At 41.1% G+C, this 12906-nt stretch overlaps 1 protein-coding gene across 1 annotated transcript in view; it reads right to left on the bottom strand.

Moving 5' to 3' along the window:
* LOC117961542 (nesprin-2-like) overlaps positions 1-12906 on the bottom strand; it is a 90675-nt gene that overhangs the window by 62025 nt on the left and 15744 nt on the right. The window contains exons 27-44 of the mRNA XM_034900301.1: positions 12501-12822; positions 11377-11492; positions 9137-9287; positions 8144-9048; positions 7550-7708; positions 7277-7427; positions 6902-7060; positions 6368-6535; positions 6171-6272; positions 5867-6070; positions 5408-5613; positions 4797-4904; positions 3725-4022; positions 3093-3271; positions 1860-2175; positions 1001-1165; positions 491-820; positions 240-376 (exon numbers count right to left, since the gene is read on the bottom strand). Coding sequence (XP_034756192.1) covers positions 240-376; positions 491-820; positions 1001-1165; positions 1860-2175; positions 3093-3271; positions 3725-4022; positions 4797-4904; positions 5408-5613; positions 5867-6070; positions 6171-6272; positions 6368-6535; positions 6902-7060; positions 7277-7427; positions 7550-7708; positions 8144-9048; positions 9137-9287; positions 11377-11492; positions 12501-12822 — 4176 coding nt within the window. The remainder of the gene's footprint in view (positions 1-239; positions 377-490; positions 821-1000; positions 1166-1859; positions 2176-3092; positions 3272-3724; positions 4023-4796; positions 4905-5407; positions 5614-5866; positions 6071-6170; positions 6273-6367; positions 6536-6901; positions 7061-7276; positions 7428-7549; positions 7709-8143; positions 9049-9136; positions 9288-11376; positions 11493-12500; positions 12823-12906) is intronic.

The following is a 12906-nucleotide window of genomic DNA, read 5'->3' as shown; positions in this document are numbered from 1 at the left end:
ATAATTACACTGGAAATTACTTTTCCATCAACCTCTCAACAATCCCAACATAGGCCTAGACACCTCTGGCTGTTTTTGGAAGAAGAGGCCCTTTTCCTGATTTGTGGAATTAAACAATTACATTTACTGTACCTCCATTCAAGGTAATCTTAAAATAAACATAAAAAGTCGCCAGAAAACTCTAAAATTCTATGTTATGAAACAGATTTTTTCTGATAGTAAATAATGAGGTAAAGTACCTGTCGATGTCTTTAGCTACTGCATCAACAGTTAAAATGACATCTGCAGGAAGCTTTTCTTGAGCGATGCTTGAATCTCCAGTCCTTCGCAGGTTGTAAACTCTTGCAGCCATCTCTGTCAGTCTGGTATCCCAATCCTGAGAGAGTGGATATTTATTTGATGCTTCTATGCTTCCATATTCCCCCGTTAACTTGTTATACACTTATTATTTAGGGACATAGCAAACATTTTTATGATCTTTTAGCAATACCTGTATTGTATCCCACTGCTGTTTGAGCTGGCTGATTTCAGGCAACACTTCACGGAACCCACACAGATTTTCCGCCAGGTCTTTCAGAGCTGTTTGTACACTGGTGACCTCTTCCTTCACTCGTTGAACTCTCTGGTTGCTGTTTTCTGTGAGCAGTGCCAGATGTTCTTTGATGCTACCGTCTAGTGCCCTCTTGTGGTTTTGGAGGTTGCTGACTTGCTGGGAGAGGCTGGCCTGGGCCTCAGCTGTAGAACTGGCTTTGATGGAGTCCTGGAGCGTTACAATTTGTGAAAGGTCTTTTTCTACGTCGGTTACTTCTTCTAGCAAAGCCTGAGAAGTGGAGAGAGCGACAGATAAACAGAAATACAATATGGGAAATTCACAAATTCAGTCGTCCCCCTTTATAATATAAATGTCACAGATTAAATTCAGAAGGAATGTGAAAATTAAAAAAATATAACAGAGCTTGATGAGATGATTCATCAAGTCAGTTTACTTAATGGACCTCACCTTCAGAGCTGGTTCATCAGTGATCCGTCCAGCTGAGCTTTCTTTCTGGGTTTGATAGGCTGACATTCTTTCCTGCAGGGATGTCAATTTATAGTGGCAATCCTGCAGTGACTGGCCAAAATGTTCCTCAATACACACACCTTCATCAAGGCGGGAACAGACACCCTGTGGACATTTCAGACACACCAAGTAACAGTCAGATTCATGTCCTAAATGTGTTCATTTCAATTGAATTTAAAGTGGATGTTAACATTAGGCTACATAAAGTGAATAATGAACAGAAGTGTTAATGTTTAGGTTAGTTAACATCAAGTTCAATTTACTTTTAGCTAATTAATTAAAATGAGTATCCATTACTTTAACTTTTTGTTTACTGTTAACTACTTCTTTCAGTTAAATTACCTTCATTTAATCAATGTAACTGTTTACTGTTTACATGACATTACTTTTAGGTAATTATTTGACCTGTTTATCCATTTATTTTAGCTTACTATGTTAAGTAACTAGTAACTAGTTTTTATGCGATCTAAAGGGCAACACATTGGTGTTACAGCTGTCTCAGATTAGTGGGAGGCGCGTGCCGTCCAGTAAGCCTCTTAGCAGTAGGTTGGCTCGTTACTGTGACAAAACATCACATCAATTTATACTCACATTTCTATGTTTATTTTCCTCTGGTGGATGTGTTTTCAAAAAAAAGAAATCTAATCATAATTTACATTTTGCCAAATTAGTTAATCTACTTTACAATCTTCCCATGTACTTCCTGGCCACTGCAGTAGAGCTTCTTGGGCTACAAATACCCCTGGTTGGGCATCACTGTACTAAAACATGATTATCACTTGAACAGGATCAGATTTACCTTCAGCTCATCCATCAGTGATGAACAGCGGGTCTCCAGCTCAGCCGAGGAGGGATCTTCCCGGATGGCGTCACAGGTTTGTGCACCCAGCACCCTCCTCTGTTCAGCCAGATTGGTAAGAGTTACTTGCAGGGATACAGCCTCATCCTGCAGTTGACGGGCTAGAAGGAAGATTTGCCTGCGCTCGGAGGAGCCCGGCCAGGGGAATAAAGTGGGGAGCAGAGCAGTTCTGTGCTGCAGCTCCTCCACTCTGCGGCAGGCCTGTTGTCTTTGGGCCAAGTAGGAGGAGGTGAGGTCTGGATCAGCTTGTAGAACACTGAAGCACAAAGAGAAACAAAAAGAGCAGAACAGGCCATTCAAAATATATGCAACACCTTACCAGGGCAGCTGATAAGAGGAGTATTTTGTTTGTAAAGGTTGTGCTTAGTTAAAGTGAAGTTAAAAATGGTTTATAGATAAGGAGTAAATTACAGCAGTGGTAGAGAAGCAAGTTAAAGGTTCAGATAGGTGGGATGATGCAGCTCTTAGTAATAAAGAGCAGATCCAGGGGTTGAGCCAGCAAGTAGCAGATGACATAAAGAGAACAGAGACGTATGGCCTTCCAGACAAACTGTTTGGCCCCTGACAGTGAGTATGATGTGCCTTTTTCAAAGTTTGAGAAGCTATTATTAAGTAGCTGGCAGCTGCATCGTGCCTCCGCAGTGTGGTCCTGTATAGGAAAGACATTTTTGGAGCTCTCTATAACCATTTTAACAGAGTTCACATGTAAGCCGTAAAGTAAGGCTGGAGATGACGCTGGAAGAGTCTGGGAGATAAAAGTACTGAGTACAGAGGCGGGGGGCAATTGGAACCCAAGCCAAGCAGTTTTACAGACTCTGGCAGCACTCAGACATAGGGATTTTGTAGTGCAGGCAGAGCATGGGAGTGGGGGAGTGGGGGGTTTGGACTTAGCCTTCTACAGCCTACTGTACATGGAACAAAGCATCAGCAGTTGGGAGGAGGAAACTGGTAGTAAAAATTTCAGAGATTAGAGGCTGCTAAAAGTGCAAGATAAGTCTCTCAGGCAAAGCAGGACCAGTGGATGAGTTGGGAACACGTAGAAAAAACAACTTAGGTGAAGCAAAGTGTGGTGCATGGACGCATAATGTGCTTCCATTTCCTTAAAAACTTAGTAAATGGATAGGCGAGGACTCAAAAAAGATGGTCTCAAAGGTTTTGTCTGGCTCCACTCACCTGTGATAAGGCTGAACTGACTGGAGAAGGTCCCTCCACTGCTCCTGTGTTCTCTGAATGCTTTCCTGAATGTCCTGTTTCAGGTCGTCTCCATTACACAGTCTGTGGCTCAGACGATTTCCAGTAATTCTGAGCTCTTCAAGGCGAGCCTCCCCCTCTGCAGTCACACTTGCCACAGCCTGAAATACATATTATATATGTTTTTGTTTTACAATCGGTTACACTGCAATCACACCACTGTCACCACACACCACTGTCACTGCAGGGACTGACAAACGTGTTTCTGATTGTCTTTTTTATCCGTGTATTCAAATCAGCCATTCCAAAAGGTTTTCAACAACAACAAATGGACACTCCTTATTGAAGAACAAGTTGAAACAAATGTAGATGAAAAGAAACACGAGATCTGTGTGGCCACACCCTTGTATGATATTACACACCACTTTACCAACTGTCTTTTAAAATGACATACAGTATGTACAAAGTAAAAAACACTTGTTATTTAAAATACTCCAAAATGTTGTCTCATTGTAGAATGACCAAATACGCACTTAGCTAACTTGATTGAGACTAAAGAAGTTAAGATATGAAGAGAAATTGAGCAGCTCATTCAGTGGTTACTGTTTTCTTACTCGAGCACTGTGACGTCTCTGCTCTATGGGACTCTGGACACCAAGGTTATCACCGAGTGGAGAGTCAACAGCTCGTCTCAGGTCTCCAACCCAGGATTGAGTGGACTTTAAAAGAGTTTGAAACACCTCAACGTCCTTGCTCAGAGAGCTCTGCTTCTCCGTGGAGCCATGCGGTACTTTGGTTTGAAACTTGTGGTATCGTTCCAGCAGTTTGCTGCTCTCCTCCATCACAGCACACTTCTGAAATGTGCTGCCTTGTAAGGATGACACAAGCTGAATGAGGGCCTCCGTCCTCACGCTGCAGGGGAAAAACATGGGCAGTGTTGATGCTCAGTTATTCACACTTTCAAATGTTAGTGAAGGGACTTAAACTGAGCTTTGTCTTTTTAAGGGCCAGAATATCAAGGATGTACTAGCATTTTTTTATTATTTAATACATTAGCAGAGGGAGCAGTGGGACTGGCACAGAGCTATAGCCTAGCCAAAGTTAATTAACTTTATCGGTTGTCAGGCAAATAAAACTACGATACAAATAATCTGCATACTGCCAAAAATCGTGGCCAATAATCTGCCAGGGCCAATAATTGGTCTATCCCTAAATGATATACCTCGATCTACAACTTTCCAGCCTTTTGTGTGACAACAAACAGTCATGTAGTTAAGGATGAGTCAGTTTTAGCAAATAACAGGCTGTACAACCTCTGTCATATCTGACTCATCTAAAACACAACACTGAACTCCTGCAGGCTGTTCAAGCGTGCTAGGTCAGGTCTTCCTACTGCAGATCTTTTTTTTAACTTTAATTCTACAGATTTTAGTTGTTACTTATGAAACCCTTTTGGGTCTAATTGAACACATTTGTATATACATTATAATTAAAATGTTCTATCTTTTGAAAGATGTTACTATCACTGAGTGAAAAATTCAACTGTAGGCACTACAAACTAAATATGCAGACTATAAGAGTGCACAGTACCTGACAACATACATAAACATAAAGCATGGACCTCCAGACCTGCACAAGATTTGCTTATTTCCCCACAGGGCATACATCTGAAATCAGAAGGTTTACCTTTGTTGAAGTGCTTCCTCTTGCAGGAGACTAAGATCCTCCTCTTTTGATGCTTTTTCCTCAACACCTTGCAACCATTGTTTCAAATGCTCACCTTCCCTTTGCAGCCTACAACACACACAGTATCAATGCAGGCATGCACATTACACAGACACATATGTACAGTATGCACAATACAAAGTAGAAGTGACACAGTGAGAAAATAGGTCGGGTGCAGAATACAAATCAGACTTTAGAAAACAAGTTGAACTTGTCCCTTTGTGTTATTTTATTTCTAGTTAGTTAGTTTGAATTGCATGAATCTCGAATTTTTGTACTCAAAACTTATATATATTACAGTATAGATTTGCAAGGATAAATCTGGTGATCCTATATATTTCTCGAGCTAACCCATAAAAAAAGACCAAAATCAACAATGAAATTATCTTATAAACCAAGTACTGCCTGTATGAATGAGCCACACTGTTGCACTGAATGACATTTTCCTTAATTAAAAAGAACATGACATCTTCCAACAATGTGTGTTGTGTGATGTGCTTGTGAAAAGACAATAATCAACATTTCTGTACACATTCCATAACAGTTGAATTAAAACATGAACTTGAACTTACCTGTCTAGAGCATGTATATTCCTCCCAGTCTGTTCTTCCACCTCCGAGAAGAGCTGGTGGGTGTTTCTGACTTTATCCTGCAGCAGAACCCCGTCCATAGACAGATCCCGTAGGCTGGCTGTACTCGCTATGGAGGCCATAACATGCAGATCCTCCAGCAGACTCTCTGCCTGCCCACCCTGCGTCTGGAGCTCAAAAAGTAGATCCTGTAGAGGAAAACAAGTTACTGATTACATTTTACAGCATCAATTATCACTGTCTACTAATACCAGAGCTGTGCTGTCAAACTTTAAATCCACTATTTGTAGAATGTTGACGTGATTATAGCTTCTCTCAAATTATTTTGATAGTAGTGTAAGTATGCTTATTTAAAGTGTAAAATCACACTTTTCTCAGTACACTGTACAGGTATGTAGTACACTTTGTAATACATAAGAACTATATTCAAATTTTATTTACCTTGAGTTTCACAAGGACCGTTGCAACATCTAAACCACTGAGAGTGAGAAGGGAGTCCTGAATCTTTTGGAGGGAGTTAAAGCATTCAGCCATCCTGGTTGTAATTTGTCCCTTAGCAGCCACCATCTGCTTGTTAATGTCCTCAGCTTCAGAAAAAAGCTCCTTTAGCTGCTCTATCTTCTTCCTCATCTGGGTCTCCACAACCTCGAAGACAAAGTCAATAATGAGATCTGCTGTAACACTGTCGTTTCAGCCTGAAACAGCCGGACCCTAAACACACTAAAACAAAAGCTACATTTTGTACCTGCAGCTCCAGAGGGGGCTCTTTGCTTTGAAGATGCGCCTGAATCTCAGTGACTCTTCGGTGGAAACGCTCCATATTCTCCTCCTGGTTTGCAATCTCATTCTGGAGACAGTTAGAGGGGGACAATCATTTTTAACATAACTGTAGAAATGTAGTGAACACTTAACCTCCCATTTTAGCCCAGACAGGTCTGTTACCTCCAAGGCCATGATATTGTCCTCCGTCTGAAAGGATGGAGACTGAGCAAATACTGCCAGTTTATTGGCCGCCCAGCTCTCCACCTCTGCTCCCAGCTGGAGGACCCCATCCCACAAAGTCAGGCCAATGCGTAGGTTTTCAAAGTGGGAATCTGTTCTTTCTGATATCTGAATTTGAGGAGAGGTACTTTTGATGAATAAACAGCAAGTAAAATGCTGAAGAAATACACTCTTAATACAAAAATACACAAGACAACCCCATATTTTGTACATGACTTTGTACATGTACATACCATTTTCAAAAATACTTGCAAACATAATGAAAAAAGATTAACATTAAAAAGGCAAAATGATTCCTCAAAAACTGAAACATTCTGTGACAGGAAAACACAATTATTGTAGTGGCACATTGTGAAAACAAACACAACCAGCTCTTTTGATAGATTGAAATATGAAATAACACAGTCATGGAAACAATAAAAGCACATTTTTAAGTTTTGTAAAAAATGGCGAGTTGAAAGTGACTGAACTCACATCCAGCCAGCGGTCCATAATAGCATCCGCTTCATCCTCAAATGGAATGATGGTGCATTCTGGCATCTGGCGTAGATGAGTGTGAAGCTGCCTGCACACAGTACGGACCTCCTCTATTCCGTCTCCGAGACCAGTCAGCTCGCCTTTTATGTCTTGGACCTGAGAAACAACACGCACACGCGCATTCGAGCGCACGCACACACACACACAAACACAAACACACACACACAACATATGAAACACACTCAACCAAACTGTAACTATCATAATGAATAATTTACCAGGGACACACAAATGATTTGGTTGACCAACAACTCAAACTTACAAAACACAAGTCTTCCTTAATGAAACTGAATTAAACAGAGTGCAGTGTACCTTAGTGTGCAGTCTCTGCAGGTTGTCTTTCCCCATGTAGGAGGCTTGTTCACTGATGGTGCTTTCTGCCCTCTGCAGTGTCCCACTGAGCTCCCCACGGATGCTCTGAAACCTCTTTAGCAGCTCTGTTAGGGCGTAGCACCGCTCCAGCCTGACATTTGAGATCAAATGTATGTGATCCATAACACAACACACACATCCACAAAACTCAGCAACGCACTATATAATTTGACATAGCAGTACATCACAAATGACTGAAACCGCTCCCTTTACCGTTCAGTTACAGCTTTTGTGGCCTCCTCCCAGACACTCTCCACCTCTCTGGTCTGACTCACATCAGGTATTCCTGACTGGGAAGATGCATCTTGTATGTGCTGCAGCTCAGCAAGGCGGCTAGCAAGGCGACTTTCCAGCTCTGTCAATGAACGTGTCCTGCAATACATGAAACAATCGTTAGTGTACATTCCCCCATTGTCAGATGGAAACAGAAGAGAGGTGTGAATGAAGGGTAGTGACATTCTACACCATTTGTTAACAGTCCTTATTGTTTTAATATAGCCCTCAGGAAATTATTGCACAATAAAATAATGTATAATATGATTAGAGTATTACGATTTTAAAAGTTTTTGCGCAGCTATGAAAAAAAACATGGCATCTTTAAGCATCAAGGAGGTGTTGCAATAAGCAGATATAGAAATGTGTTAATTGTATGTATGAAATGTAATAAATAGAAATATTTTTTTTTTACTTTAAAGCTGTGTAGGGGACAAATTTAAGTGGGAACTCATTTCATATTGTTATTATGATGGACTGATCTCTGACAAACCCTAAGAAGTATTTAGTAATGGCCCCAGATCAGTGTTGTACCTGTGTTGCAGAGCAGGCAGGGTGGGCTCATGTAATCTCAGCTGCTCAGCTGCTTCCCTTATCTCCGTCAGAGCGCATAACAAGACATCTCTCCTCTGGATCAAACTCTCCTTCTCTTCTCCCTCTTTCTTAACCTGGCTGCTTCTTCCTTTTCTCTGGTCTTTGGCTTTTACTGCATCCCCTACAGACTTCCATGTTTGAGCCATATGCTCCTCCGCCCTTTGAGTCTTTGTATCATTACCTACTTCCAGCCTACTCCTTTTCGCCTTCAACCCTGCCTCCTCTTCCGTCCTACTTGGAGTGGGATGCTCGTGGTCCTGTGCTCCCTTCTCCGGTGTTGAATCCTCCCCGGTCTTTATCTGACGTATCTCCATAGGAGTCAACTCTTGGATTTGCTCCCTTCCCACTTGAAATAACTCATGTTTTCTGCTCTTCTTCCTGGCTCTCATCAGCTCTTTCTCGACATCCACAGCTTGCTGGGACAATGATGTCACCACATCCTGGCATGTCACTGTTGCACCATCCACGGTCAGAGTCATCCCCACTACCTTTAAAGTGCTGTCAACACTATGCGATCGCTCTGCAGCAGTCTGTAACTTTAGGTCCATTGCTGCCTGCCAAGACTTTCTCTCCTGCTCCCAGTCGGCCTCATTTTCGGCCTGGTTGGCCAGCAGGGTTGTGATCTCGGCCTTGACTTCCCTCACTGTGGCCAGGAAGTGATCCAGAGCATGGGCCCCTGACTGAACCTTCTCCAGCCGCTGTCTGAGCTGCTCAAGATCATGGACACTGTTCCGGGGAGCCTGGCAGAGGGATGAAGGGGACATGGCATGGGGCCCTTGTCTTTCCTCATCAGCTCCGCTTTCTGATAGCTTTCTCATTTCAGACAGCAGTCTGTCATCCACCTCCTGCATAACACAAGAGGGATGAATAATAATGTTTGCATATTTTACTCTCTAAATTGAAGTGTTAGTTGTTACAATAGATGTACAGTACCTTTAAATCAGATACCAGTCTAGGATCAGCCAACGTAAAGGAAGAGATGTCCACAGACTCTCTGACGATCCGCTCCAGTTTTTCTGTGATCAGTGCCATATGATCATCTGCAGACTCCATTAGGACAGCAGCTTTCTCTAGAGATGTCATCCTTACAAAAAAAAATAATTATAATACATTTTTATTATGTACAGTACCAAAATATGGTTACTGGTTACTCCATCAGCTGAACAATATAATATAATATATTTAAAAGTTCCAGAACACCTACTATATTTACCTTTTTTCCCTTCTTTTTGTTCTTTCCCCTCCCTGCCCCAGTCACCTCAAAAAATCCCTTCATGTGACCACATGTACTGTGTGTTGTCTTCTGCATTATAATTATCATTGTGTTTTGTGTTTTTTGTATTGTTTTCTTCTTTTCTCCTTCTCATGCTGTATCGGATGCTGGTAACTTTAATTTCCCTGCGGGAGTCATCCCAAAGGGATAAATAAAGCTAAGTCTAAGTCTAAGAAGTGAGATACTTGAAATTCTTGTTTCCAAGGTCAATAATAAATGTTAACACTAAACCTGGGTCAAAATGGACGAGAAGTGTGCAAACAAAATGGAAAATTTGAACAGCTATGTTTCCATGAAAACAGGGAGAAAAGATAATGTTATTTGATCAAAAGCGGCTACCAAATAGACCTTAAGATGAAATGTTTATGAAGGAAGTTTGAACCTAATTTAATTTTATAGCATAGTTATAGTCCTTGTGAAACTGAATTCTGCAGTGATGTTTTCCCAAAATAAAACTCAACACACTCAATACAATTATACAATATAGCTGTCGGGTTTAATTTATAAAACCAATAAACCCATTATTATGTGTTTTTAAAAAATGTGTGTCTTCTACGGTTAAATTTACTTAAAAATCATGTTACAAATGTGCTTATGTCTTCGCAGATTAGTCGATACTTTTAAAAGGTGCACTGTGTGTGCTGTGTATTCTTTAAATATAGATTCATTTGGAGTTATGTAAAGTCTGTTTTGCTTTGTTTTTCTTTAATTGTGTCAGCTGTAATTTGGTAAATCTATGAGTTGTGTTTTGTGAAGCGTTGTAATGTGTAATGTATATTGTTTGTGTATTGTGTGTAATGTTACGCTTTAAATTGTATTGTCACAAAATAGACTGCAGGACCCCAGGAAGAATAGCTTCTAGCTTATGCTGAAGCTGATGGGGATCCATACAAATAAAACAAACAAACTGTACCTGCTCTTTAGGCCAATTTGCTGTCCTCTCCACTCCTGAGTCAGCTGCTCCCAGTCTCTTTCCGCTTCCCACTTATCTTCCGTGGTGATCAGATGGGAGAACTGGGATAGCTGGGCATACTGGAGCTCAAACTCAAACCACAGTGCCTCCGTCTGCTGTTTCGAAGTCTGTTGAAAAGAGAAATGATCACAAAGCAATCACAGAGGCAATTTGATATTGTGAAGTGAGACCTTTTGAAAAAATGACTGCTTAACAACAGTTAGGTTTTTGGTTGTAGGAATGCACCGAGATGCAGAGAAACACAAGCCTGTGTTAACAGTGTTAAGAGAATGATTTAAAAGGGTAACTTTCTAATGGTTTTCAACATTTGCTAAATGAGCTGTTAAGTGGTGAAGTGATGCTTCAACTTGCCTGTAGTTGCTTCTTTTGGTTCTGCAGGGTGGAAATGGTGACAGGGTCTGGGAGAAACTCTTCCAAACGTTGCTGGTTCTTCTTGAGTTGAGACTGAAACATCAAGCAGGACTTCTTGTACCTACAGTGAAAGATTTACACATTGTTTCAATATCACATTCTCTGACACTGAAAGGCTACAAGGGAACAGAGACTGGTGCAACATTTGTGGCATCAAGATCATCTCACTAGTGTCTTTTATTTCACTATACTATACTAATATTTTACTCTACTCAAAACAAGGTACACGGGAGACTGTCTTTAGGGTATGAGGTTAAAATGAGATAAAACCAGTGAGACAGGCAATAACATGCAGTACACTAACAACTATATAGTAAATATCTTTTAAGAATATGTCTAAAACTGCCGCTCTCAAATGAGACTGCTGATCCGAATGACTTCCTTAAAGACAAAGAAATAATATATTTCAATTTTGGATTATGTACTTCTGCACAAATCTGTCAGTTTGAACTCTTGCTCACATGCCGACAGTTCTTCAATCAACAAAATAATAAGAACTGGGATAATAACCCATACCTTTCCAGTACTTCCTGTTCAGGGGACTGCTCTTCCTGTGGTGGGGCGGGTGCCTCTGGGAGGACGGTCCACTCTGCCTCCTGCTTGGTCTCCACAGTTTCGCCCCTGACAACCGCCTGTGAGATGAGATAGTTGCATAGTAACAGTCCAGTGAAGAAAAGAGGAAAAGAAGGAGCAGCAAGCCTATCCAATTACTGAGGATTAGTTCAGCTGGTAGTGTGTCTTATACAGGTCAGACACACCCAATGACAACGCTGAGTTTTTCTTGGACCAGAAAGACTTAAGGAAAAGCCCCTTTAAATGCAATGTGTAAAGTAAATCAGATTGATTTAGGTTAATTAACATATGCAACATACACAGTCTAATATAATTAGCTCTATACTCCAAGCCAGATAATGGAATTTTACATAGTGTCACCATTTCGCTGGATTGGTTGCCGCAAAAACCTGTCTTATGTTAACTTCAAAGCTGCACAAGTAAACTGTTAAGATAACTGAAAGAAGTAAGGTTCTGGTTCGCAGGTAGAAATCAAATTCAGAAGAGAAATCACAACTTCCTGATTTGCTTAAACTATGATCTACTGTGGAGTTCAGACACTGGTGGACAATCCTATTCACACAGGAAACCACAACCACTAGTCATAATGGTGTTATAATAATGATAATAATAATATTAATAATACATTTTTTAATTATTATATTGCACACACTTTATATTGCACATACTTACATTTATACTGTTTCTCTTTTTACTTGTCTTCTGTTTCTTTTTCTTTTTTCCAGCCTTGCAACAAAATCTCGCTCAACTATGTGAATGTGCAGTTGATTGACAATGAAGTCTGTCTAAGTCTAAGTCACCTGAATGCAGTGTTGACATGAATGAAGTGGCCATTTAAACTGAAACATGGAATCTAAACATCTTTTAAATCACAGTGAGTGTGTAATATATCTAAAGAAAAGTGGACTGAAACCCCCTCTACCCACACACTACTGTTAAAAAGTACTTTAAATGCAAATAGATGTTTCTAGGAGCTACCAAAGTAATAAAATACATGGTGGAGCTGAGAAAATCAAGAAAAACAATAAGTAGATCTATTTAAAAGTATCTATGGGCTATCATCCTACCTGTATTTGAGTTTGGGATTGCTGGTTGCTCTCTGTGATGTGCAGCAGTCGAGCTTTCTGCAGCTGCTCTTTGACTCGAAGTGAGGACTTTAGTTTTACCCCCGGCCCACAGCCTACACGTTGTGTGGGGTCATCCAGACTCTGCGTTGGGACCTCCCGACCTCGCATTTGGAGGACATCACCACAAGGCTGTACTGACACAGCACCACACACAGGTGAGAGGTCTTGTTGTGGGCTGTCCACGCTTTGTTTCTGTGGGAGATTGTCGGCCGACGCGCCAGTCCTTCTCAGCGGGGTGGTTCCCCGGGGCTGCCGTCCCCTGCTGAGTTAAAAAAGGTTTACCAGGGGGAGGTCGGGGCCCGTCAGTTAGAACCACTCAGTCCTACAGGAATCTCTTTAAGATTAA

Source organism: Etheostoma cragini, chromosome 18, assembly GCF_013103735.1.
Source record: "Etheostoma cragini isolate CJK2018 chromosome 18, CSU_Ecrag_1.0, whole genome shotgun sequence".
In the NCBI taxonomy this organism is placed as follows: Eukaryota; Metazoa; Chordata; class Actinopteri; order Perciformes; family Percidae; genus Etheostoma; species Etheostoma cragini.
This window is presented reverse-complemented; position numbering and strand designations above follow the sequence as displayed.